The following is a 23,938-nucleotide window of genomic DNA, read 5'->3' as shown; positions in this document are numbered from 1 at the left end:
ATTTCTCTGTTCCCCTTCTGGTATTCTGTTTCTTCTTTGTACAACTGGCAAAATTCACATTCAGTGTAAATGAGTTTATTCAATCCCTCCTCCCCTTCTTTTTAACAACACAAGTCTCAAATTAAAAGTGGCAGTGTTTGAACTTGCCTGTTGAACGGTGATTTTTGTGCTGTATCCGGTTTCGTAACTGCTGTTATGAAGCCTTAGCATGCAAATAAAAGGTGTCAGTGTTTTATAATACCAGTTTCCCTTTCACTAGGTCTACATATCAAATGGAGCAACAGTGAAGTACATTAACTCTCAACATACAGAATCCAGAAATGAGTGTAGCAGGTAAAACAGCTTTAAAAGCCACTTACTTGTGTGGATTTGGTGCAGGTGACATGAGGCTTTAAAGTCAGCTCATGTAGTGAGATAAGCAGAGATCTGTGCTAATTAACTGATGTAATGTGGAATGTAATCGTAATTCAAGTAGTTGAATTCATGAAGAAACTATCCCCTGAAACAGCCCGAGGTTTTATTAAATGTAAGAGGCTGGAAACACATTAGGGTAGAAAAGAGCAGACACACCAGGATAAAGGTGGCATACAGATTGGTGGTTTACTTAGAATAGTTACAAAAAATGGCTAACAGCTTTATTTAAATGGTTCATTAGTTCAGTCTGCCAGTGTTCCATTAAGAGGCAGCCACATCACCCCATGTCACTTTGATCTGTCGCCTCAAGTCTTTATTCTGTTTATTCTGTTTTGATGAACATGGATGATGGCTTTATCCTGTGCTAGAATATAATCTTTAAAATAGCACTGTTGGCCTTGAAGACCTCACAAATGAAACAAGCTTTTGCCAATTTACACAGTTCAAACACTCCTATGAATCCCACTCAATCCAACGTGGCATTAGTTTCAAATGAGCATGAGATGTGAAGGTCAGGTCACCTATGGGCTGATATGGGAAGAAAGGGTGAGCTGCTGTCAGCTACAGAATGTGTCCATATGCACATACCTTCTCTTGCTGTTGTGCTCATGAATGTGCGTGCTTGAGCAATCGTCAGCTGAAAACAGGAATCAATGAGTTGGGAAAAGCAGGTCAATTCACCTCAGGCTCTACCAGCATCTTCGGAAAAGCTCAGCCTATCTTCAGGCAGACGCTAAGGAGAAGAAAATTCTAATCCTGAGTCTGTGTGTATGGAGAAGGAATGCAGTAAGGAGTGGTTTTTTGGAGGTTGGTTGTTTTTTTTTTTGGTGGGATGAGGCTAGGGTTTGTTTGTTTGTTTTTAAAGCTATTTAGTATAGCACTGAGAAGATATAAACCTAAGTTACCATTATTGGATTCCTATTTATTGGTACTAAATAAACACAGAATTTCTTATCTGAAGAGTTACAGCCTGAATAGGAACCAGAAATAAACATTGTAAATCATAAATATTTCTGGTACGAAAATTCCATCTGTATTGGTACACAGGAGTGAAAAAAAGCATTTGCACATTGTAATTATCTAAACTAGACATCCCTTATAACAACAAACTAACCTCTGTGAGCATGCTTTGTCAAGTGTGTCCAAGCAGTTTACATTGCCAAATGATGACTGACCAGATGGATATCTAATCCTGAAATCAGTGGTTGGCTCAGGATGGCCAGGTTTGTGCACCAGGTAAAAGATGGAGTACTGGAAAATTAAGGCCTTATGAAGCACTTCAGAATGGCAAACAGTGTTAAGAGAAGGCTTTAAAAAAAAAAAAGATAAGATAGTGGAGCTGATGAGAAGTTATACAGCTAGTGGCTGGTTAGAGGTCAGACAGGATTCAAATGAGGGGAAAAGATATATGGAGAAAAGGTATGAGGTGAGGCTTGTAAGTTGGTCAGAGAACACCTGTGAAGATGAAAATCAAGATAGCATTGAGATCCTTGATAACGTAAGCCGCTTGTGTGCCATCATGTTCAGAGATTACTTATCAGGTTTACTTGCCGTCAAAGTCCAGTGCTTTGTGCTGCCTTTATTGTTTCTCTTGTGTTGGACTGTCCACTTCACAAAGTTAGCTCAGGAGAGACTGACTGACTTGGGACAATGTTGACAATAAATAATAACTGCTCTTAATAGAGAGATAGTACTTAGGGTGGTGGTTTGTTTGGGTTTTGTTTTTACTTGGAGCATTTAACTCCCTAAAAATGTATGAGAATTTTGAGTTCGTGTAGTTCCTTTACATTATGCATGAGCTGAAAGCATCCAACTCTTTAAAACAAAACATCTATAAAACCAGAGCCTAAGAAAATGGTGAGTTATAGTTTCATAATTATTTTTCTTGTCTTATTGGTAACAGATATTTTGACTTGATATCAAATACATCAGACAGAGCTTCACAGAAAGCACTGAAGGGCAGCAGACCTGATGTGTGTCAGAACAAGTGTCGCTGCCCAAATCAGCTGGCAGGATTGTAACACTGCAAGAATCTGGAAATGGTGGGGATGTGAGAATAAGAGAAGATGCTGAGTTTGCTAGTTGCTCTTATTTCCTGGTTCTGCTGTTCAAAGATTACTTTATTCTGAACAACACATTCCATCTTTGCAAGACATCTTCTTCTGCTGTCATGGAAAGAATAATGCACTTCACCCTCCAGGGAGAAGCAACAATGAATTTTAAAACAGTCAAAGCCCAATGGTAATTGCAACAGTGGTTTAATGGGGTTTGATGGCAAGGTGCACTTGAGTATTTACTGCGTAGAGAACAAGGTCAGAACTGTGAGGGAGACCCTCCCATTGAGTCATGGGGTTCAGAAAAGGGCCCCCTTGTATTCTAAACCTCTTCCAAGAGAGGAGTCTAGGTGTGGCTTGATCAACAATTTGTCTAAGGATTATGTATGTGCAATCAATCGTTTATGTCACTTAGCTATGATTTCAATGTTTTAACACACTTATTCCCAATTCACTTACTAAATCTCTGAACCCCGAGGAGTACCCATCCGTACTCAAGGGCAGATCCTGTTTTGCAGCCCACTGCTGTGCAGAAGAGCTCAACAGGCCCTGGGCTGGCCAGTATTTACGGAGTAAGATGATTGACTTAGAGTCATATTTGCAGAGCAGCCGTATTTTGGTTGGCACATGCTCAGCTAGTCCTTAGTCACTGAGCAAGATTTATGGTTCCTTGCTATTGTGTTGTCTGTCTCCCCAGAGTCCAACTTAATCCGGGTGCAGCAGTCGCAACTGCTGCTGGTGGCTATTGCTTAAGCAGAAAAGGGGAGGAGGGGAAGCACACCATCACACCTGCTCAATCATGCTGTGAAATCACATGCTAATGGGTTTTTTAATATCATTTAGCTGCCATAAAACAGATAGTAAAAGTACATTTTAGTAGCATGACCATATTGTAAGATTGGATGGGTAAAGGTGATGAGCTATAAAAGAGTAAGGCTTTGTTTAAATGCATAGATCTCTCTATAATGAGCAGAATTAGCAAGGGAAATTACATAAAACGAATGAAAGTTAAATAGTTTTTTGTTCAAGTCTGATAAAATTATTTTCCGGTTCTGACGGCTCTCCTTTCAACTAAAGCACAGCACACGTGGGATTTATTTTCAAATTGGCAATCAGAAATGAGGAACATGAAGGGGTATGTTTCTCAAGTAATTAGTGGGAGGTATGCAAACAAATCCTATTATTTCTTAGTGGGATTAGAGCACATACCTTCTGTGCACTGCTTTGAAGAATATCCCTTCAGCATTATTCCAGACTCCTAGCTGCAAAAAATAGCTACAATGGTAAATTTGGTAGAAGAATTTTGAACATATCTGGTTTGAATATGAACCGCTCATACGCCTAAAAATCAAAAGGGCATAAAAAGATCCACCAGTAATTGTGAAGTAAGGTAAAACAATCGTGACCTATATAACTGCCTCTCTTGTAACTGAAGATATTTCTTAGATTTCTCTGCATTGTCCAGAGATTTCTGTTGACTGAACATTTGAGTTCAGCAGGCTCATATAGTTCTTCCACACTGCCTAGAGCCAATACAGCTTTGATACCTTTGCTCAAGGTCACATATTTTCTTATCTAGTGTAATTTAATATTTTTCAGCTTGTGGAATTTCCAGTAGCTGAACAGTAAATTGTTACTGAAACAAAAAAATGGTCTTTTCAATCTAGTTCTGCAGTGCTTATGAAACTGCTTCTTATCTTCTAATCCCAGTTTATGTTGATAATATGATGCAAGATCTAAAATAATGTGTAATTTAAGGGCTTTTCATTAGACCAGGGATGGCAGAGACAAGTTGGCGTACCGTTCATGTAAATTATTCATATCCTTTTACTTAGCAGCTAGTGGATTTCCTCTAGTGAATTGTCAGTGGTTTGCCATGGGACTGCTTCTTCCTGATCATATATTGGTTTAAAGCCCAAATCTGAGCTACATATATGGCAGTCATAGGGACTGAGCAAATATAGGGTTAGGGTATTATCTTCATCTACTTCACTGAAGAATCAGCCTTCTGCTTTCTCAGGTGTTTTCCTTCCCATTGAAATAAAATGTAGATCAGACTTGTCACAATATTTCAGATGTCCTTAAAGCTTAATGTTTAAGGTGTTTTGGCCCGAAACACACAGCAACTTTGTGAACTTTCCGTTTTGTTAAGTCTTCTCTAATGTTAAACCACACATAGCAGCATGAGCATGCTGTACCCCATGAAAATATAAGATCTTCGGTTCTTTCCTGAATATTTTAACTGTATGACATGATTTAAAGTGAAGATTTTTACAAGATGTGTCCCCGCTGACTTTGCCAGATTGTCTGTCCTTTTGGGAAGAAGGCAGAATAGGTTTGTATCATTTTATGAAGAGTCAAAAAACAAATACAGCTTTACTCTTATTTCTGTATAAGCCATGACAAGCCATGCGTTATCACCATGCTCTGTTTTTACCTTTGTTGGCTTCAGCAGTTCATTTTGTTTCCATGTGTTTTTTCAGTTCTCAGGATGGCTTACGTGATTCCCCCCTCAGCTCCATCTCCAGCAGTGACTATGAGAGTGTTTCTGTCACTACATGTAGTCTCTCCAGCATATACGCTCTGAGGTAATAACATCACTTGCCGTCAGATTTGACAAATGGTATTGGGTTATGCTTGGTTAAAAATTTACATTGAACTAACAGTGAAGTGACAGCAACACTTCTGAGAATTCTTCCTTTTGAACAGCAGGTGCTTTTTTCTTTTTTTCCCCAGCAGTTTTCTTCAGTGCTGTGCCAATTGAGAGGCAATTACTTACAGAAAAGTTCTAATGCTTACAGCAATGAATTATCAGTGTCTATGTACTCCCATTTATTTCTCCGTATGGCGTTTCTGAAGAGAGGCTTCAGGTTTCAGCTTGAAAAGTACCAAATACTTGTCTTAATTAGGTCCTGGCTTTTTAGGAAACATGTTTTTTTTCTGGTTTGTTTTGCCTGTTAAAATGAGGGGAGTTTCCAGTTAACAATCCTTTAACTTCCACAGTGGTGCTGGCCAAAACTGGTAAGAATATTAGTTTATGTTCGTATCTTCCAAAACTGCATGAGAGTTCAGAGCGCTTAATGTGAATAGTAGAAGAATAATGTTTAGGGCAGAAAAACACAATAAAGCAAAATTACAAATTATTTGGGTTTTATAGTGTTTGCATAACATGCATGTATGTGATTATTGCATTGTGTGCAATAACATTTTTACTCTGGTACAGGCAGATTGAAATGCCAGTGTTTCAGTCTATGTACATCTTCTTCCACTGCTGCTTGTCCTCCCTTTTTCACCTGTTTACCTATACCCAACACATCATTTGAACTTCAGGAATTCCAAATGTTGTCTAGTTTTAGGGCTAGAAAGAGGGGGTAAAATGTTTTTTTGTAATAGTGATAGAGAAAATAGTACATATAATAATACGTATTTTGGGGAGGATGTGCCCATCTTCAGGTTCAATTTTTTGTTTCATGTTTTTCAGGGCAACAAGATGCAACTACAACTTTTTCATGGTTTTCATTTTGAAATATTTCTTTTTGACTGTTATTAAAAAAAAATGTAATTCACCTGCATGCAAAAGTTGCCCTCTTCTAATACTATGTATATTAAATTCTGTTTCACACAGGGCTGTTTGAACAGACAACAGAAGTAACCTCAGTTATTCTTCAGGAGTAACTGGAGCAGGGAGAATAAGTCTTCATTAGGTGTTCACCTCTTTTCAAGGCCTTCATGTACTGCTTTTGTTAGTATTGCAGTTGTATCTTCCCTGGGTGCCATGCAAGATTTCCTGTCTGTTGTGTATTTTCTGTATCTGATATCTAGCTCTTGTACTTTATAGTCCAATTTAAAAAAAGCTAAGTGCCCACTTAACTACACTGATGAATTTCCCTTTTCAAAATACTTAGTTTAAAAAAAGCTAAGAAGTCTGACTGCTTTACAGTAGTATGTTCCTAGATGTATGTGCATAGAAATACAATATTCAGTGCATCTGTTTGTATTCGATTTTGGAATATGTTATTTTTAAGTGGCTCCCGTGGTTTTTTATCGTGTATTACCTAAAGAGTTTTATTTGGCTATTAAACAGCTACTTTACAGTTCTGTCCATTTGGTTACTACAACAGGCACGTTCCTTACAAAGACAATCTCTGTAAAGGGCTTTTTTGTGACATAACTAAGTCAATTAGAAATTTATATGTGACATTGGCAATTTTATCTGAAAAATAATTAGCTAAACATAAAATTCCTGAAATACATTTATGTAGCCTTTCAACCTCCCTTGAGTCATAAGTAATTCCTTTGTGCTGTTAAATAATCAATACTGAGGCTGACAGTGGTGTTGTCAGATTGCAGCATGTTTTGCATATACCCAAGTGTCTTCAAACAGGTGGGGTCTGGTAGCAAAACAGTTCAGCCAGAGTAGCAGCGTGTTGAAGGAACATTGAATGAATGTATTAAATATCATAGACAGAATGGATTTAAAGCAGTAAGGTATTGTACATATGGAATTCAGTATATGTATGCACTTACTGTTTTCCTAATGCAGAACCAGGGAGAAAATTTGCCCTCCTTGGATCCCAGAGCACCATTCGAGCCATGGGTCGTGGTTTGCCATTTTGGTTTTAACTGGGAGGAAAAAGCTGTTCGGACAGTAGGAAGCATTTGGAACCTATTAAAGGAGGCTGCTTCACATCAGCCTGTGAGTTACTGCCTTAGACATTCTCCATCACCAACCACTGCTGTGTAATTTTTAGAGCTATAATCATCCCACCTGATTTTAGGCACCAAACGGATATACCTTTAGGTATATTTTAGGAGTTACGTTGCTGAAGGTTCCCTGTTTAGTCAATGGAGAACAGAAGCAGCCTTGCTTAAGCATGTAATTTGTTGAAATGTGTCTGGGCCAAAGATTTTTCAGTGTTAAATGAGAACCTTGGTTGCATACTTTGATTACTGACTGTGCTCACACAGTAATTTGAAACACATTTTAAAACTTTCAAGGTTTTTAGAGCACAAATTGCGGGGAAAAACAAGGTACAGAGGACTTCTCAAATAATTCTGTGAAGGAAAGGTTGATTATTTCCTCGGTACCTGATCTGTGTAGAAGGTTCCACCTTCTTGTCTCAGAGGTCTGATGATCAAGAAGCTCAGCCCAGTTCAGAAGATGATTTTCTACAAAATGTTCATTAAGCTATCCACACTTGAGATGCCCAGATCAGTAGTCAGCTTTCTCAGCCAAGGATAAATGGATTCCATGTATTTCAGAAGGTTTCAGAGAAGCTGGTTTTATGCAGACTTGCAGTACTATGCAGAAGTCTTATGTTACATCAGTGTGACTGCAGTAATGCTGCTGACTGCAGTGAAAATGAGATGTTTGTAACAGCAGGGAAGTGGCAGTTGGTCCATTGTTTAGATTAGTCTCAGGAAACAGTCCATCCAGATTTTCTTTTTTTAATGGTTTCTTTTCATAAATATAATGTTTAGAACCATTTTTGATAGAACTCACTGAATTGTAAGTAGGCAGCTAGTAATACAGGCTGCTGGAATCTTACCCAGTTCAGTGTTGGAAGAAGTACAGTCAGTAGCCTTGCTGGAATTCTTGGTGTAAGAGTAGAAGGAGGAAGAAATACTGTTGGATCTGTGTTCAGGTTTGCCTGCTTGAGTACATAGAAAAGCCTACTTCTTCATTGTAAGGTTATAATGAACTAATAAATGACAACTCTAAATATAAACACTTTTAAAACTAACCTTAATGATACAATAGATGCCTTCCCTGTTCAGTGGGTACTCTTTTCTTAGATATGTCATTGTGGCTTAAATATTGGGGGTTTATGGTATCTTTTTGTACAGTTCTAGGCATTTACAAAAATTGGTGGTGAAATTTTAGCCTGTTTTTTACAGTCTGTAAAAAGAGGTATGTGCAGTATATTGTGACTCAAAACAAGACTCTGCCAGTAATAAGAGTGCAGTATTTATCTGGCTATTTGTGTTAGGATATCTGTATTTGTGTACATGTGGGCAGAGCCCAAGATCTTTGGCTTGCTGGATGTAGTTGGAGAATATAGATTATTTTGTTACATATTTTGAGTATGTCCCTGTTAACACACACGTGAAAAAAAGGCAGGGAAGGTTATCTCAGTATATAGGTAAGATTAAATTTTTAATACCTGCTTCAGAAATAGTGTGTTTTGCAGGAGACTGAAGCCACCTTGCCAGTCAGTTCATAGAACCGTAGAATAGCCCAGGTTGGAAGGGACCTCAGAAGATCATCTGGGCCAACCTGTCCTGGGAAAGGGAGCCTAGATGAGATTTTTCTAGCATCTTGTCCACTCGTACTTTGAAGACCACCAGTGATGAGGTCTCTACCACATACCTGGCGAGGTTGTTCTAGTGATTGATTGTTCTTAGTTTAAAATATTCCTTTTTTATGTTAAGATGAAACCTCTCCCACTGCAACTTGTCCTCTCCTTGTAACAAGAGAACCTCTGTCCTTTTGGTAACCACTCTTTACATAATAGAACACTGATGAGGTTCCTCCCCAGGGGGTGAAAGAACTAACTCCTTCAGTTTTTTCTTGAAGGGTTAGGTCCCTCCTTTGGACCCTGTCCGGTTTGTGTCTGTCTTGAGTTCTGGAGACCAGAACTGAACACAGTAGTGCTCCAGGTGTGGCCTGCAAGGCTTGCTAGAGTGGTAGATGGTAGAGTGGTAGTGCTTGGTAGACTGCAGATGCAGCCCAGGATTCAGTTTGCCTTCATTGCTGCAGTGGCGCTGACTTCTGCTCAGCTTGTTGTCTACCAGGACCCATGGGCCCCTTCCACACAGATCTCAGCTTGTCCCAGGTCTTTGGTTGTCATCCCAGTTACAGGGCCTAGCACTTGTCTTTGTTAAACCATACTGTTGTTGTTAGCTCGCTCTGCCAGCCTGTCCAGGTCTATTTGTAATACGGCTTTCCTTTCTAATGTATCCACCTCGCCACCCTGTGTGGTGTCATTACTAAACTTGGTGATGGTGGTCTAAACTCCATCATCCAGACTATCTGTGATGGTTTCAAACAGTGTGATGGGTCCAGCTGATGATCGTGGGGATCCCTGACTTGCGACAGGCTGCCAGCCTGAGTAAAAAAGACATTGATCAGCACTCTCCTGAGTGTGACCTGTGAGCTGGTTTCCTGCCCCTCTCACAGGCCAAGCAAAGTGCTTGTACAAAACACGGATTTTATACTGTGCTTTTTCATCAGTAGAACTCAGTGCCTCACAGGGGACGCAAGAAGGAAAAATAACTTGTTCATTTGCCAAGACTGTGAATTATACTAGAATACAGTTCTTTCCATGGTCCCAAGATCAAAGCTAAAGCACAAATTACATGTCCACAAGTTTTAATAAAGAGGTTACAGCTACTCTGTGGATCTTGTAGAGAATAGTGTGGAGGCCAACAAATGCAATAACAATGTGCTTTAATTGCTGTGTCAGAGTCTACCTAATCAGCTGTGTCTCCAGATCTCTGTTTTGCAGTTAACCTGGTCAGATTATAGTTGTTTAAGCTATGCAAAATGACAGATTAATTCTGCATTAATATTTGGTACTGTCATTTTTGTTTTGATCAGTGAATTCCTGTGGATTTTCTTTCCCCTCTTCTGTAGAGCTTTTCTTTATAGAAAGACTGCTCAGAACCAGCAGGCTGATGGTGATGCCTTTACAAGTACTGTGATCTCAGTGAGAACAGTTTGGGGGAAAAGGGGTTTATACCATGAGCATATCAGAATGATTTCCATTATAGATGCCATTCCTGCCTAATGATTTTGAACTGCAGACTCTCTGTGTATGTTCTAGGCACTGACTCTGTGCTGATTTGTACAGCACTGTCACTCGAGCAGTGTGAGGGCACTATTAACACAGTCATAAACAAGCTGCTATGTACAATCTTCTTGCTTTGCTGCTAAACCCCTTGCCCCAGCAACCAGCTGAGCAGTACCAGCGAAACAAAAAAGTCAGCATTGATGAGGTCTGTCAGCTTTTGCTTATGACTTTAGTTAGCGAGACATATCTGACTGAAGCAGATGTCTGTTTTTTCATCGCCAGGACTCTTCTTGATGTGTTTCATGCCTATCTTTTTCTTTCTCCTGTAAGAAAAAAAAAAAAGTCAAAGCTCCAAATGGTGCAGCATTTTCTGAGCTAGAGTGTTCCCTTTTAGGAAGTTCTACAAGGAACTTTTTGCTATATTATATGCACATCTTTGTCTTCTGTAACAAGTAATTGATGCAGATTTTATTTTCTCAAGGAGTAACGCAGGCAGTTTGTGTGAACTACTTGTTAACAAGTGCTTCTTACAGTGGGAAGGTGAAAATTCAGTTGTGTAAAGCAAGTGAGATAGGGCAGGATTTTAAGCTGATTAGCATCAGTGGCAGAGGTAATAAGTCTGTTCTAGTAACAGTAGTTACATCCGCGAATTTGCGTATCATCTGGCTGGAGACTGACACAAAGTGATCATAATGGGTTTGTGTTCTTGCTTCTACATAGCTCACTTGTAATTTTCATTTTTAGCAATTTGGCCACATTTATAATAGTGTTCATTTCAATGATGTGAAAAAATCTGTTGCTGAATGTCACTTAGTGTTCCCTGTGGTCCAAATAGAACAAAAATTACTGGCTTTCAGAAATTAGATTTTATTTTAGATTTCTTTTTTGCCAAAAAAACCCTTTAGAATAGCATGTTTGGGAGTTTTGAGATTATGTATAATTAACTAAAATCACTATACTAACTGCACTTTTTGCAGAGCTTTTGTCAATGCCTAAAATGAATATGTATTGTAAAATCACAATTATATTGGAGGAAAAAAAGAGGATTTCCTCATACATTGAAGCAGCAATTGAAGGTGAAAAATAGAAAAAGCTTTATTTTCTAATTAAAATTTGAAGGCTCCACCTAATACTTTAATTAGCTTTTCTCAGCTTTGACTCCCACGGCTGGATACCAAATTCCTGTGGGATCCTCCTAGACCCTAGGATGCTTTAATTCTTCAGTTGGTTGTTCTGTATTCCTTTGTGAGGGAATTGATGGATCCGATATGTGAACATTGTGCTAATAAGTTTCCCCATGCCTCAGAGTTCCTTTTGCTGGAAAACATTTTTCACTGCTGCTTTTCCATCTTCATTTCTGCCACACACTGGAGTTGTAACTCAAGAGCATCGGATGCACAATTAATTCACTTTTTACTATGCCATACAGAATATTTGCTTGCATATCACAGAGGACATTGCTGAAGAGCTCTATGAAATCACTCTTTGCCCTTGGAAGTATTTGTATCCAGCATCAGGTATCCAGGTCTGTTCCTGTGTCAAGTTCTGGATAAGGTGTAAAAGCTGGGACTGATGCATTTCTTTATCTGTATCAGATAGCAGGGCTGATATTACTTACTTACTTACATCCTTCAGAAGTGCTATGCTCTTTCAATTTTTCACTTTCAGTTTTTCCAGCTCAGGCGTTGGGTTTTTTTGGTTGGTTTTTTTTTTTTTTTGAAGTTCAAATATTTCTGTGCTTTAATCTTATTATTTGCCCTTTTGCAGTGGGAATGAACATTTGAGAGCTTTAAATGAATGTTTGATTACAGGGAAGCATTAGGGGAAAAAACGTCATGGTGGAGCTGAGAAAATCTTAGCAGAACCTAAGAAATATTCTAAGATATTTTCTGTTCTATTTTGTCTTGAATTTTACAATAGCTTTATCTTGCACTTTTTATCCCTTTTTGGTTTAGGTTTTGAAAGAAACAATAAACGTAGTAGCTTGCAAGTATCAGACATTTAAATTTGATGGTTTGAAAGGAGCCTTGTTGATTACTAATGTTTTTGTTATTTGTTCATAAGCACTCTTATAGAAGTTTTACCTATGGCTGAAAAAGCTGTTTGGGAGAGAGCACTGTTAAAGATGATCAATCCTGCACTGGCAGTGTTGTTTATTTTAATTCCCGTTTGAAGTACAGCATCTTTGCATTCTTCTGAAAACCCAGGCCAAAGTGGTAATGAGTTTGAATAAGCCAGTTTTCTGTGTAGGGTTTCTTACAGTGGATCTTTTTAGCAAGATGCTGCTTTAACAGCATCTTTATATTTCTCTTACCCAAGCCCTGTAATTTTCCTCTTGCTATTGCTCATGTATGCAGTCTTTGTCTTTCCCCAGCTATTGCATCTGATCCTTTACATAGCCTTTGGAGTAGTTGTTTGTTCTGTTTTGCAAATTGGAACCCAGAATTGACTACAGCCTTGTGAACTATAAGACTAATAGCTTAGGAAAGACAGGTTGACAGGTCAGCACTGGGATTTCCAGTTACAGCCTACACAAATAACAGTAGGATGAATGTATCAGTTATTGAAGTAGCTTTAGAAATTCTGGTTTTTTGAGAAGTCCAACGCGCAAAGCACAGCACTGCTCTGCAGTTTGAGCTTTGAAAAGCTGAGGAAGGATTCAAGATGATGTCTTCCAATGGAGTGGACAGCTGCAGAAGCTGCCAGGGTGCAGAGTGGAAGTTGTTGCCATTGATTTCAAATTCAGTAGTTTTCAAAGCTCAGGATTTTTTTCTGATTGAAGGTATCATTTAGGACACAGGGCTAGTCTTACTAGTCAAATTCCTTATGTTAATCAGCCAGCCTCAGATTGCCCATCTCCTCTGGCACAAAAGAAGGGGGCTTCTGCAAATCCATGTGGTATATGAAAGATAACTCCCCCTACTGAGGAATTCAAAAGGTTGACAGCAGATGAGGGTTTCTAGCTCATGTTTTGGCATGTATCCAGCTGGGCACTACTACTACTGTAGTCCAGTCAAGGCCACTTCTTTTGGTGGTGCCTAGGTAGATTGTACCTGGTAGAGGGATTTCCATGGAGCTGTATTATTTGTTTCTTGAGACAAAGTTCTGAAGCCTTGGGAATGCTTTCAGGGTTGATTGGTTATTGGTTATTTTTCTCCCTCTTTAGCCTTTTCTTTTAAAATAGGGAGAAAATATCTAAAGGATTGTAGTTTAAAACCCACTTAATAAAATTTTAGGGTTAGAAAGACAAGAAATAAAGTTCTAAATTAAAGCTTTTTTTTTTTAGTCTGCTTTAAATGTAGTTTCTGGGGTCATTCCTTCAAATATAGTCCTTAGCTAAATAACTGTGTGCTATTACCCATATAATAAGACATGTTCTGGATTTGGTTTAAATTGCTCTAAAATTGAGTGTGTAGCCACCCCCTTCACTTGAAATAATTGTAAGAAGCCATTATTCTCATAGTTTTCCTCCCAGCCATATCAGAACTAGTACATGTTAGTAACCAATGGGGGTTAACATGTTTGTCATCGTGTTTCTTGTAGAGCATCCAAAAAGAAACGCCAGAGGTACTGCAAAAAGCAGGATGGGAAGTAGTTTGTTGTTCGGCTTTTTTTTCTTTCTTATTGACATGGAGTTATACTGCTCTTACCCAAACCCCTATAATTTTCCTCTTGCCATTGCTCATGTATGCAGTCTTTGTCTTTCCCCAGCTATTATGGCTGATCCTTTACATCACCTTTGAAGTAGTTTTGTTCTTTTTTGCAAATTGGAACCCAGAATTGACTACAGCCTTGTGAGCTATAAGACTAATAGCTTAGGAAAGACAGGTTGACAGGTTAGCACTGGGATTTCCAGTTACAGCCTGCATGAGCAACAGTGGGTTGAATGTATCAGTTACTAAAGCAGCTTTAGAAATTCTGGGCAGACAATAACGTAGATTTGCTTGAAAAAGCTTTGGGTTTGCCTTATTTGTTACTTACTTTAAAGTATGAAAAAAAATCCAAATGGGGGAGAAAACCTGAAATACCATAGATTGAATAAAAAATGTTATTGTACACTGAGCATAAGTTGGCCATTGTGCTAAATTCTTCATGAACAGAGATGGAAGCCAAGGGAGCTCATGATTATGTTTTTTGAGAAATACTGTAAGAACTGGAATATTCCAAATGCACACACATATGTATAGGGAAGTTCATGTATGTGATATGGCTATGCATGTATTTATCTTTGTTGTTCAAAATGTGTGACATTTTAAGTAATGGATGTGACAAATACATTAAAGCCAACTAGTGTGAATGAGCTGATATCACTGAAGTCCAAGGAACTGCACTGGTTTATAATTTGTGGGCAGTCTCTCATCAGCTTTCTAATAGCTATAGTTGATATTTAAGACTTGGCCAACTCTCCATTTGTAAGAACTTTCAGCAGGTTTATAATCCCAGTGGTGTTCTACGTAAGTAGGAAGGTGTGAAATCCTAGAAAACCTTTTGCAAAGTTTTCACATTTCCCTACTGTCCAAGGGCTCTCACCAGATACCGTATAGCATATACGAAATTTTCCTGTCTCAAAATGTATCCTTCTAGTTTTGCAAAATGGGTAAACCTCTGCATCAGAATAGTACCATTTTCAATACATGGGATTTCAATTCACTATGAAGTGGATTCACAAACTTTGAATTCACACTACAGCTGGAAGGTGTTAACTGTTTTGTTGCAAATAGTTGTCTTACTTATGCATACACTTGTGTAGTCTGGGGATTTCCAGAGCAAGTAAATAGCAATCACTGATGTCACGGGTACTTGTATAACAAATGGTGTAAGGTTAGTCACGGAATTATGTGTTAATACTTTCCTAGTATATATTTGTAGTATCATTCATACAGCTTCTAAGTGTTGGCTCTTAGACTTGGTTGAGATGATTTCGTCTTGCTGGAACTTGAGCTCTCTCAGTTTAAAAGTACCACTTCTAAAATCTATACCTGATAATTAGTTGCAGTCAAAGACCTTTCCTGAAATCAGAGACTTATAGAGTGGTTTTACTTTCCTTTTAAATTTGGTGAGAAGATTGCATCATATACATTGGAATAGTTATGTTGGGGCTTTTTCCTTTGCAAGTAGTGACTATCTGTTGATTTTGATCTAAGATTTCTAAAGGCAAAGGAACGAAACCAAACCACTTTTTGAAAAGTTTATAACTCTTTTGGAAACATTATTTCTTTGTATTCATTCAATACAGTGAGCATTTAAATTCTTTTTATCTGCCACTGCTTTATATTTAATGCATGCTTACGATACTCTGAGGATTTGCTTGTGAGTAATGAGAAATTCTTTCAGAGTCTCTCATGCATTCTGCATTCAGTTCAGAGCAAATTTCAGGTTTAATGAACCAAATGCTTTGGAAAGAAATATTTGAGTGGTCGCTATCGAGTATTTTTGGGTACAAGTGTAAAATATTTACATTGAGACCAACTTTGAATCAATTGACCTTGGTTGTTTGGTTTTGACTTTGCTGTTTTTACTGATTTTTGCATGAGTGTCAATGACCAACGCATACAGCACCAAACCTATGTTATCACGCATTTTCACCTAAAGTGACTGGCCACTTCTGAAAATGTCAGTGATAACCTTAACCTTCTTGTTCCACAGTCCTGTTTTCCATTGGTATGGATACTACTGCTTGACCTGGATCACAACTATCCTTTGGAACTTAAAAGCTGTAAAGCAGATGGGTTTCACAAGTGAAAGATGGTATTGTGTACAATTACCCTATTGGCTTTTGTTTGCCTGTACATATTTGACTAAATTTCACAGTCAAGCCAAGCAAGGATCTAGAGATACATCTTTAAAGTGTTGAAAGAGTCTTGCTATTCTTCTAATATGACAAATAGAGAATAATTTTAAAATTGCTAGATAGATGCTGGCTGAGTTAGGTAAAAAGCTAATTCATTGTAACTGCCAAAGGGTATCTGTTCCTTCAGGTTTACTGTTGGAATCTGACGTAACTTGTTTCTTGATATTCACCTTCAGATGTGTTAACCTTGCAATGTTTAGAAAAATACACGGTAAGCATTTTTTATGTGATAAACATTTGACAATGTTTGTGCTTGTTTTGGTCTTATCTCCTCTTAACCTAATTCCTTGGGTAACTCAGAAGTTTAGAGAATTGAGGACTTACATCTAGTTAGTTACTAAGGCTGTTTGTATTCTGCAGTGATACTTGATTCTGCCGATACAGGTAGTGAAACATTCCAGATATGAGTGTAATCTGATGTTAATGAAGTGCTCCCTATACATCTCATATCAGCTGAGAATTTTGAACCAAATTATGCATGTTAGATAAGCAAAATAGGAAAGATATTCCTTGTAGAACTAAAAAAAGAACTTCTTTGAAAGAGTAACTTGGAGAAAAGGTCAGATGAACTCTGTAGATCAAACCTCAGGTTTATTTTCTATAATATCAATTTCAAATCACAAGAATATTTAATATTTGTATAGATGCAGTCACTGCTGTTTGGGATGCCCTGGTATAAGAAAAGCTGTCTCTTTTGCTGCTTATTTGAAACAATTGCAAAGCTTCTGTTCTTACAGTGCTTCTAATTGCCTCTACAATAATTTTCTGGCTACATTCTTTAACATTAAGGATGTATTTTAAAGTAAAGAACAGATGGTCATTAGTCATTCTTTGAGAGTAATTTTTGTCTAAATCTGACTTGGTCCTGTTGGTAAAGGCAGTGTACTTGATTCCAGCTCTGCAGTGGTTCTTAGGTTCAGTTTTAAATCATCCTGGAGCGTTCACTTTTCTCTGCAGTGGCATAAGCAATCCTGAATACAAAATATCCACTTTTTGAACCTCTTGTATATGGACATGACTGTGCATATGAAAGTATGTTGTAAATGTGAGTGTGCCTACTTGCTGACCTTCCATCCCACAGTGCTGAAGCACTGTGTATGTGCTCTATACTAGGGATTTTTACATCCAAAAGTTCCATTTAGTCGTGTTGTGTGACATGAGCAGTCCTAACAACACACCACAAAATCTAATGCAGAAAAGTCTGGAACAGAAGTAGATAGAAACACATTCTTTGGAGGCAGTAGGAAGTAGGTAAAACTGCATTCCTTCCACTCGGAGGAGGCTTGGAAGGGCAACCACTATTATTAAAACTGGTCAGAGCTTAGAATTGTGGAATGAGCCTTTCTCCTCTTCTGCAGAACAGAAAAGGACTAAGTGGTTTAGATACTTAAGAAGCACTTTTCACAGCTCTCTGCCCACTTAACACCTTACTTTGAAATATTTCTTCAACTGTGATTTGGAGGGAAGTGTCATCTTTGAATCGGTGCCCCAGCTTTCCCCTGAACTGAGGTTTGTGCTTGTTGGGAGTTTGAAGGAGACTGTTCTGTTGGGGATGTAGAATTATAGACACAGACTGAATTTGTCTCTGCTGTGAGGTCCGTGCTTGCTTTGGAGAGCAGTTTGTAGTGCAAATGTGTATATCATTGTAAGATCAGTTATTTTAAATACAAGGGGGGAAAAAAAGTAAGCCTTATTTGGCTGTGTTGCAAGCAAACTTTTATTTGTATATGTGAGTGTTTGGGTGAATAGGCAATCATCTAACTACATACCATCACAAATCAGGAATTGCTTCCTGGCTCTCAGTACCTTCCATTTTACTCCTTCATAAGACATGTTCTTACATGACCTTTTCATTGTCTTGAACACAGACCTTTCTACACGGACAGGCTTACTATTATATATATTATATATCCCTTTCGGAAAAGCAAAGGAAAAGCTGAAAGAGAGAATTCTCACTTGCTTCTCAGCACCTTTAATAAACCTCATCAGTCATGGTGCTGAAGGAACTGTAAACAGAACTAGCATCTTTTTACAAGATTTTGCTTTTGTTATTAGCAATAGGTAACATTAACAGAATGAGTTGCTTGCAGACCTGCTCTTTACTGTGTCTCTGAAAGAATTGGAAGCCAGTTAATGTACTTACGCTGCACATCTTCCATGATATTTCTATTAATCTCCAGTATTTATTTCTTTTCAGTTCTGTTTTTACTAGTGCTTTTCAGATTGTGTGGTCTAATAATTTCCTTTTTACATTCTAAAGGATTATCTGTGTAGACTACACATTGAACTCCAAAACTGTATCCCGTAAATAAGTACAGGTGTTACCTGTGTGTTTTATCCTTCAGTAACTGTTCATGTACGCTGCCGTAGAGATGGGATCTGCAAGGTACTGAATGTTTTGGCACCTAATAAGAGCAGATTTAACTCAGAACGTGTTAGAAACTACTTCCTTCATTATGCACGCTATTTATGCAGTCAGTAACTTATTTTTAACATAGTAGTTGTCTGCATAGTAGACTGGAGCCTGGAGTTTTGGCCAGCCAAAGTGCAATTAAATTTTTTTTGTAATTATTAGCGAGATTCATTTTTTCCAGTATGTGGGGAAAATGGTTTAGTGTTCCTCAGTTTCTGACTGTAGCAGAGTAAAAAGGCACATCTCCTTTGGTCAACGCAGTGAATCCTTAGGGCTTCAGTGTAATTACATCCTGTGCTTTACTCCCACTTAAGGGTTTTTCCATCAGCAAAGTGCTACTTTTTCCTAAGTTAACTAAAAATAACAAACTAAATAAATAAAAATAATCTTGATTTACAAATGGTTTAAGTAATTCCTGATATTTGAAGCAACTGGATTCCTACCAAAGCTTCCCTGGGGTCTTGGGTTCTTTCAGGCTTTCTCTCCATCAAGGGGGAGGAGGAACAAGGGGTGGAAATTGCTGCTAACTGTGCATTTGGTTTTTAAAAGAAAATTTAAATCTGTAGGAGACAGTTGGCGACACATTTTCATCTCTTTGGAGCAGATGAGCCACTCTTTTACAATAGTTTGACATTTCAGTAATTCCTACAGTTAGGTATATAAGGAGACTAATCTACCTCTCTACTGTGTCTATTATATTTTATCACTGTTCTTCCCATTTTTCTTTATGTAAGGCTATATTTAGATTCTATTCTCACTCTTTCAAGGTAATGTAATTCAGAAATCCGTTTTTTTCAAATTAGCTTCCACGCTAATAAATTTCAAAGTTGACTTCAGAACTGACCTTCGCATTTTTAGGTCATTTCTCCCCTTTCAGGTTTTTGGTGGAGTTATGGTTTCAGGGCTGAGCTTTTAGAAGTTAACGTGAAGAATGGTGCAGCACTTTGTGATAGCTGAGGAAAATGCAATAAAATACAGACAAGTGATTTTCTGCTTGAAAGTTTTTTTTTGCAGCTATGCCACGGAGTGAAAATCAAACCTGATGGTGATCAGTTGCATGTTGATTAACTTCAACAAGAATTTACAGCAATTAGTTCCAGTTTGCTGTAGAGCCTTTCCTGAGTCATAAACCTCTTAGGATTTGCTGAACATCCTGAACAACTGCGCCAAGATTCACATTACTTTTCTTCCCTTTTTTTTTTCCCTCTGACAGCAGTTTAATGACAAGTTCTTGTTCATCCGATGACATCGATCAGGAAGAAATCCAGCTCGCTTTGCAGGCTGCTAAAATTGCCACACGAGAAAAGATCAGATCCAGATTTCATGGCAGTAATGATCTTATTCACCGCCTTTTTGTCTGTATCTCAGGTATGAGAGTTGCCTTTTGTTCTGAATATGAAAACTATTAATCTTTCTTTTTTTTTGCTGCACGTAAAGTTATGATAGAATGCACTAGAGATCCATTACCTTGCAGGAAAACTGTTTTAGGCCCTTACTTGCAGGTCTAGAAGGACCTGTTGCCTGATGGGAACTTGCAGAATCGAGATGCAGACATCTTAAACCTGTAGTGATGAAGAGTTAGGGTGTGCAACAGGGTTGACTTTGAAGTGCTTTCTTTTTCTTGGTGATGCCCTGTGTGTTCAAGGGAAGAAATTTGATGTAGCGGTTGTATTTTGATGCAAAAAGAATCTCTCAGGGTTTCGTAGCAAAATACGAGGAAGATATGTATCAAATTGTAATTAGCATGAATGCCAGAATGTGACTTTGCCATTGGGAAAAATTAGTTTAAATGCTTAATTTTTATTCATAACATGAGTAAATTATCCCCTCAAAAATAAATATAAAGCCATTACTGATAGCAGCAGGCAAATTTAAATACTTTTTTTAAGGCTGGTGTAATAGCCTAGTAATGGTTTATCTGTTTTCTCAAACTCCTAAGGTGTTGCTGACCAGCTGCAGACAAACTATGCTAGTGATCTGAGAAGTATCTTAAAGACCTTGTTTGAAGTTATGGCGACCAAACCTGAAACAGAAGACAAGGAAAAGCAAAAGAAAGGTAAAGATACATAAACATTTGTTTTCTGTAGTGAATTTTTGGTTAAAGTTAGCAGACAAACCTCTGATGCAACCCAACTCTGCAGTCGAATAATACACAACATGAATGACAGTCCTCTATTATTTTTGGTTGAAACTTCCACGTTTTTATGGTAGCAGGATGCCATAATGTGAAAAGAGATTGGAGTTTTTTATTGGCAGGAAAAAAATAGGGTTAGACAGAATTATTAAAGAGAGCATCAAAGAGCTCCTGAACATTCAAATGAGAGTAATAAAAAACCTGGAGCTGTAAAAAATTATCACTAGGAGATATATGTTAGTCAATAGTACTTGCTTGGATTAATTTCTAATGGATGAACTATTACATTAAAATCAAAGGTGTTGACAAAAGTAAGCATAAACAAAATGACAGCATAAATAAAAGTCAGGGACTCTTGTCATTCACCTGGGGATGAAGTTTCTCTTTGGGATATGCATGTGTGTGATTCACGTAGAGAATCTCTAGTTAGTTCTCATAATCTATTCTTTATAAGGGATCCAAGTTAAGAATTGGGAAATAAAATACAGGATGCAGCTAAACTGCTAGAATTAAGAGGACTGCATGTCCTGTAATAACAGCATCTTTCATTTCTGTTTTCATTCCAAAGAAAAGTAGCGGAGACTTTTATATCACTCTCTGTCAGGGTAAAGAAAAAAAAAGGCAAGATGTCTGAGAAGGTGCATATAGGTGCTACTATAATCTAATCCAGATGTCCTAACATGAATGCTTTGAGTGCTAATTGGAAAAAGAAGAATTCAAGTACTTCTTGGTTTGTTTTACAGTTAATCAGGGTTTAAGGAGTGCCGCATTGGAAGATTGTGCTTTATGTCAAGAAAGTATTTCATCCTCAGAACTTGCAGCAAAAGCCAGAGATGGGGATTTTGAAGGTACGTTTTTTTTTTCTCAAATAAAATGAGGCAAGTGATGTATATACGTATATAAAAAAAATCATTAAAATGAGAAGAAAACTCTCAGTGTTTGGCTCTGGAAAGTAACTATAAAATGTTGTCATGGTATGGTTTAGAGACAAAGTCAAATGATAAACTCGAGCATATTTGTTTCAGGTTTTTTCAAACAGCCTCATGAAACTGATCTACAAACTGTCATATCCACTATGAATTCCTTTATATCAGTCGAGGAAAGTTCTGTGTAGAAAAGGTTTCAGTGCAGTGTATGGTATTACATCTGACAAGGTTGAGGTCTGTGTAAGACGCAAAGCCTTAAGAAAGGTCCTCTTAGCCAAATCTAAAGAGATCTTTGTATCATTTGCTATATGTGGATTTCTTTTTTCCCCCATGGTAAAAGTACCTCTTGTTTTTCCTTCACTTTGTGTTTGATCAAAATATTTTGGCTACTGTTTTCATATTCTTCACCGTATTACTTCAATGAAAAAGTTAGTTTTAGGTAAGTTAACTGAGGTTACTCCAGTCTCGCTGCATACATGTTAAAAGTGAAGCCCATATGTAAGTCTCAAAGTTTTGATTGAGATTCGAGCAATTCTGAGAGCTCAAAGGTTTTGTTTCTCTGGTTTTTAATCTGAGCTGTTGCAGGAGTGCTTAGGAATCAGTTATGGACTATAGCCCTGGTATGGTAAATGTATTAAAAAAAACGGGATTAAAATGCATCGGATCACTTGCAGCCAAAGAATAAGAAACAAGGAAGTAGATGTATGAGATAGAGCAAACAAAAAAGCAATCAGCTTGGATCTTCAGGGCTAAGTGGTGGTTTCAGCACACCAGGAGTCCAATTATCAGAGCTGTGGTATCTCTGTGGTCAAGTGAGAAATACAAGAAAACCATCAACTGTGAAACTGTATCTGAGCTTCCCAGAAATTCAAGTGTGCAGTAATTTTCCTGCTTTAAAACTTTGATCTACTGTTGTCTATTTGTCCACAAACACTATTGTTCTTCCAGCAAGAGGTTTTGAATGCATGATAACTGAGAACTAAGTGGTAAGCAGTCTCTGCCTGTAAGCAGAGGATGGGAGTGTGACCCACAGAAATGCTGGTTCATGTCATTTGTAATAAAGATCAGAAATCATGGGGCAGGGGAAGCTCTTCAAGATTAGGTTTTAGAGTAATGCTACATAACTTATTTTGTGCTTATATAAACCCCATGGTTTTCTTGCTCACCCTTTTTCTGAAGCTGCAGGCCAAAGGTTCTCTAATCTGTTTTGAACAGCAGGGCTAATTCATGTATAATGCAGTGTAGAAATATCCTCTCTTCTGGAGGAAGATGATTTGGTGGCAGATAAAGAGCTATTCAGTAGTCATTTTAATTGATTTTTCCCTTGTGCCATAATTCAGAATGTCACAGAAGGTACGGTAAAGAACAAATCTTTAAGCAAAATCCTTACCATGTATAGACTATATTGGAAAAGAATGCAAGAGATTATTATTCTCTACCATTTCAGTTCATATTCTTTTGGTTTGGATCAATGCCTGATGCTGTCAGTGAATTTGACTTGCAGAGCTTGAAAGCAAGGTGTTCTGAACTGCAGGATGCTGAATAACTTTCTCACAGCGGATGTGCATTTTGTCAAGGCAGTCTTCACTTCCCTGACATCTTATTCAGCTCTTCATGTCATCTGCTATTGGCATGGGGAAGGTTTTATGTTTGGAGAAGTGTAGCCTATGGCTTAGGATGTTGTCTATTGAAATAGAGTACAACAGTCTGGGTGGTTACATGGTGTTATGGCCACACAGTAGTGTGGTAGAGGGCATCCTTTAGACTTACAAGGGTCCCTGCAGTGCACAGACAGTGTTGTATCAGTTATGACCCTAAGCAAATGGTGAAACCCAACCTGCAGTATTAATAGCATATGCAGGTTACTACAGCAAAACCAGCCCCCTGCCTGCAGGTGTTTCATGTACGCCTGCGTGATGGAAAGCAGAGCCTTATGGCACAACCAAGTCCCTTTTGAATAAGTAGACATGGGTGCCAGAACAAGCTTGCCTGCCTTGGCACAATGTTTTCCCATGTTGTAACGCAGCCTCTAAACAAAGCCATTTAGCCAGTGCTCCTGCAGGTCCTCTGCTTTTGATATCCGTGCCTGATCACTGGGAAGTCTGAATCAATCTCCTTGCAGACTTTCACTAGGAGTCTTACTTGGCTTGTGTGTAAGTAGTTATGCTGTAACTACCTCCTTGGACAAATCGGTACAGCTCCTCTGACCATGTAAACTGACTAGTATAGTCTTACTACACTAGTAAGACTCTTACTTGGCACTAAAATTTGGTGATGGGTAGGAATTTTCTGTATCACAGAGAGGCAGAGGGTGCTGGGGACCGTGGAGATGAGCTCCACCCTCCAAACCAAA

The 23,938-nt window shown here is 38.2% G+C and overlaps 1 protein-coding gene across 4 annotated transcripts in view; it reads left to right on the top strand.

The window, feature by feature from the left end:
* ZFYVE28 (zinc finger FYVE-type containing 28) overlaps positions 1-23,938 on the top strand; it is a 147,719-nt gene that overhangs the window by 112,417 nt on the left and 11,364 nt on the right. The window contains exons 9-12 of one of the 4 annotated variants that reach the window (XM_061467428.1): positions 4,952-5,056; positions 19,742-19,893; positions 20,465-20,581; positions 21,403-21,507. In XM_061467428.1, the coding sequence (XP_061323412.1) occupies positions 4,952-5,056; positions 19,742-19,893; positions 20,465-20,581; positions 21,403-21,507 (479 nt within the window). Of the gene's footprint in view, positions 1-4,951; positions 5,057-19,738; positions 19,894-20,464; positions 20,582-21,402; positions 21,508-23,938 lie in introns of all 4 variants that reach the window. The other 3 variants (XM_061467419.1, XM_061467446.1, XM_061467437.1) reach the window with 3 other exon arrangements.

Source organism: Pezoporus flaviventris, unplaced genomic scaffold (assembly GCF_033815535.1).
Source record: "Pezoporus flaviventris isolate CSIRO_AGI_PZ_B2104156 unplaced genomic scaffold, CSIRO_AGI_Pfla_v1 ptg000002l, whole genome shotgun sequence".
Classification (NCBI taxonomy): domain Eukaryota; kingdom Metazoa; phylum Chordata; class Aves; order Psittaciformes; family Psittacidae; genus Pezoporus; species Pezoporus flaviventris.
The sequence above is the reverse complement of the archived record's forward strand: the minus strand, read 5'-3'. Positions and strand labels throughout refer to the sequence as shown.